Consider the following 4,403-nt stretch of genomic DNA (forward strand, 5'->3'; position numbering starts at 1 on the left):
TTGAGTACGATAAATTAAAAAAAAAAATAATGAGGAACTGCTAACATGTTTGTTATCATGTTTATATGGCTACTATATTGGATAATACAAATGTAAAGGTGATTATATGGGTGTTATTTAATATTTTGAGGGTTCTAATAATGTTGCACGGCGGACAAATGGTTAGCACCTCACAGCTAGGAGACCCGAGTTCAATTCCACCCTTGGCCATCTCTGTGTGGAGTTTACATATTCTCCCCATGCATGCGTGGGTTTTCTCCGGGTACTCCGGTTTCCTCCCACATTCCAAAAACATGCTAGGTTAATTGGCGACTCCAAATTGTCCATAGGTATGAATGTGAGTGTGAATGGTTGTTTGTCTATATGTGCCCTGTGATTGGTTGGTGACCAGTCCAGGGTGTACCCCGCCTCTTGCCCGAAGACAGCTGGGATAGGCTCCAGCGGTAAAAAATGAATGAATGAATGATTTGTTATGAGAAAAATCTATTTGGTTAGCATCCGTTTTGGTTTGAGTAAGACCTTTTGAACTGAAACCATGGCCTCAGAGTCTCATCCCCAAAGCATTTAGATGAATAAAACTATCTTCCTCAGTGGCTGAACAGAACAAAATTGAGTGAGCATCCTGAATGATGCTGGACTGATGGGACAGAGGATCTTCAGAGAAAGAAAGGAATATAAGAATGTTTTTGAATGGTTTATTGTTTTTTCTTTTTTTTTAATTTTTGTGTGAGGAACCCCCAAAAAGATGGACGGCTGTCCTTCACGTTGCTTTCAGAAATCAGATGAAGCTCTGCAGAAAGAAAACACCACACATAACTTTAACTAATTGTTTCATAAAAAAAATAATACATGCATCCCTAATCCACATGCAGTCATTTTTATCCATATAATGTACATGATAAAGTATAAAACAAGACAAGATATAACAGCGGGTTGATTTACCGTCTTCGGTGATGATCGGCATGGTGATGAGAAACTGGAGGATTGTCTCATCTTTGTGGAATGGGCATATGGCCTGACGCCAGAGCAGAAACTGGCTGATCGGCTTTGTAATATCCTCCAGTTTCTGAAAAAAAAAGAAAACACATTTGAGTCAAATCTAATCATAGCTACCTACACTTAAATACACTATACTCGTCCATATTGTATTTATTACATTTGTGTGGTTTATTTGGTTAAAGTACAGATTAATGATGAAAACTGAGGTGTGTGTTTAATTGTGTACCAACCTCAAGGTTGATGTGTCCATTAGGAAGCCTGCTAGCACAGCTTTCATCCAGGATGAAGATGTCCTTCATGAGAAGACAGAAGAATGGAATGACAATCTTCTCCTGGGTGCTGTCGGCAGTGTTGGACATCTCATGGAGCGCAGTGCGATAGTTCTTGAAGTTATAGGATTGGTCCATCAGGTTCTGAGACAACCAAGAATAAGGCAATGATAGTGTACTGTGTCCTCCATGATGGTATTTAGTATTTGGTCATGTGATTTTTCTCACCTCTAAGGTTTTAAACCTGTGAGTGTTGTCTTTATTCCAGGTCTTTTTCAGCTTGGAAATACAGTTCATGTTCATCCCCACTGAAAGGCAGAATCACAGATTTAGTGACACACACAAAAAGAGTCCATCTGTGCTTTTTTGTAAGACAACAATACTTCACTATCAGGTCTAGAAAAAGAAAAAAGAAAAACTCAAAAGCTGGAACAAAAGGCAGCAGAGTTAATGGTAAAAAAATACTCACCAATGATGGCCATTAGGGAGTTGAAGTTTCCAATATCCAAACACTGCTGAGCCACATTGATGAAGAACTTGACCACTCGATCTCTGTGTTTCTTCTTGGTCGGCTGCAATGCCAGAACACGAATAAGTCACAGACTCCTAAACAACCCGTATGGAGCGCCATGAAATCTTTACAAGCTGACTAAATGCAAACACCAGTGAACATACCATACAGATCTCAGTAGCCACAAGGGAGCTCAGTCTGTTGAACCACCTCACATAAGCCTCAAGGTTGCTGCCCTGACACTGAAAACATGCACATCAGAGACAAAAAAGACCAACACACAAACACCTGTAAGTCAGTAAGTAGGGAAAATTGGTAATGTAGTATTTTAAGTCCAGACACACACAGACATAATAACTGTCACTGCACATCTACCTGAGGGTTCTTCACAGTAAATGATTGGGTGAACTCTTCCGGCCCGATCAAACTCATCCTGTCCTGGAAGAAAAAGAATCAGCAATAAAAGTTAAATGGTGATGAAGAAAAATCTTCAAAAGTTGTATTTGTACACCACAACCACATATTTACTATATGACTGAAGGTGTGGTTAGTGTACAATATCATACTATGGAGTCCCAAGTCAGTGCTTACTATTTCAATGTGTGTGAGCTGCTGGGCGAAGATGATGGGGTCATCGCACATGCTCAGTATGCCGCTTCTTTCCTCCGATTCCGGTGAGGCAGGATGCTCGGCTAGGATGGAGTTTAGCACAGCGAATTCCTCTTCATATTGGATGAGTGTTGACTTGCGTTTCACAAGACGGTCAGTCGCCTGCTGTATGTCTCGTAGTGAGTACTAGTGACAAAAAGTAAGGGAAAAAATACATCATATGAATAGAAAGTGATGACGAGTGAACTGTGTGTCAGTGCCATTAGCTGACCAAAAGAAGCATCTGCACCATCTAGTGAACCAAATGAGTTTAGTGCCCTCTAGTGGACAGAACAAAAAGTAGCATCAGTGCAGTCCAATGGAATTGAATGGGGAATGACAGCTCTATAATATAGTATATAATATAGTTAGTGTCATCTAGCGTGGTGATTTTCAACCACTGTGCAGTGGTGCACTAGTGTGCCGTGAGGAATTATCACTTTTTTTTAAATGAAATTAACATTTATTCATAATTTTCTGCAAATATTATGTACTTGTCTAGTAGTGTAACGACTGCCAGAGCAATGTAATATTCGTCCGTGTGGGAACACGATGCTGATTGCATCGTTCCTACATTAGACTAGTGATGCACGTGAGAGGTCGTGGCGACATTTTGTAACATTTTCGGTTAGTGATGTGCCCCAAGATTTCCCCCCCAAAAAACGTGGCTCAAGAAAGGTGGAGAAACACCGATCTAGTGTTTGATGTACGGAGAAAATGTGACACTAACCTCGTCCACGCCGGCCACATGATGTGTTATATCTCTGAGAGAACTCATCATCCGCTCATCGCTGAAGTCGTGTGGAAAGGCCTCAGTCCACTCAGTCATCAGCTGCACCAGCTTCTTCGCCCCTTCGTAGAGACGTATCTGAAGAAACATCAAATGTAAGCATAAATACCTTGTCAGTTATTACAACTTGTTGTCAGTTGTAATCTACAGACCTGATCGAGCAGTTCATTTCCAGAGCCCTGTTCCAAACACAAGTGGCAAACTCGTGTCATTAGATCATAGGGCTGCAGGAAGAGACGTGAAGTCAACAGGAAGTTGAAGGCGTACGGCTTCTAATGATGTGAAGGACACAGAAGGGGATGGTGAGGACAAGTGAGGCTGACAAGTGCATTTACAGAAAGATGGAACTCACATCAGGGTAGTAATCCATGTGTTGGATCAGCGCCTCAAGAGATGCTGAAACCAAATTGTTTGCCATTTGCCTGTAATTGAACATGTTCAGCTGCAAACAAGACAATAAACAACAAAATATTATTTTCATTCTCGAAGTCAACGAGTGAAAATTAGTCGTTATATTTCATATTATAATTAACACGTTACTACACACAAATCACACGTTACCAGTCTGTAAAAATTAACAAAACTAACTAACAAAGCAGAACATCTAATATCAACAAATTGTTTTACGATTTATTTCTTTTAAGCCGTGCGTTTTATTTTTTCCAGCATACCTGTCCAATGATGCAGCTCAACGTTCCGTTAGCCGTTAGATGAAAATTATTTATTAATTCTTCGTTCGATGTACTTTCCATCCGATTGACGTTATTTTATCTTTATTTTTTTACAATAAATATTACAAAACTGTGTTACAACTGGAACTTTATGCAATCAGACAATTAGAAAATCGCACTTACCTTCGCAATGATGCAGTTCAACCACGTTAGAAAGTATCCTGTCGATGTATTTTTTCACAAAAAAATCCAGACAAAACAAATAAATCTTCAAGCAGGTTGTTCGTGATGCTGTCAGATCTCTTGGGTGTTTACCCTCCTGATATTTCAAGCACAATAAACTTGATTTCTGGAGGCCCGATAAACCTGACCAATCAGGGCCAGGTGAAAAGTCTCACGTGGGATCATGGGGACCAATCGCAGAAGAGTACGCAAACTGTTCAGTTGCTGCCATCCATCCATCCATTTCTATACCCTGTAAAAAAAAATGATAACTATAATTATTTGAATTATCT

The 4,403-nt window shown here is 40.0% G+C and overlaps 1 protein-coding gene across 1 annotated transcript; it reads right to left on the reverse strand.

The window, feature by feature from the left end:
* Positions 1–541: 541 nt before the first annotated feature.
* Positions 542–3,635, reverse strand: LOC144901155 (ras-GEF domain-containing family member 1B-A-like). Its single transcript, XM_078794334.1, has 11 exons — positions 3,570–3,635; positions 3,370–3,489; positions 3,158–3,295; positions 2,371–2,574; positions 2,155–2,217; positions 1,944–2,021; positions 1,738–1,840; positions 1,497–1,576; positions 1,230–1,412; positions 943–1,066; positions 542–654 (listed from the first exon to the last, which is right to left on the reverse strand). The coding sequence occupies exons 1-11, from the start codon at positions 3,633–3,635 to the stop codon at positions 542–544; spliced, it is 1,272 nt and encodes a 423-aa protein (XP_078650460.1).
* Between the last annotated feature and the right edge of the window lie 768 nt (positions 3,636–4,403).

This window comes from Doryrhamphus excisus, linkage group LG10 (genome assembly GCF_037039965.1).
Source record: "Doryrhamphus excisus strain RoL-2023G ecotype Guam linkage group LG10, RoL_Dexc_Guam_v1.1, whole genome shotgun sequence".
Taxonomy (NCBI): Eukaryota; Metazoa; Chordata; class Actinopteri; order Syngnathiformes; family Syngnathidae; genus Doryrhamphus; species Doryrhamphus excisus.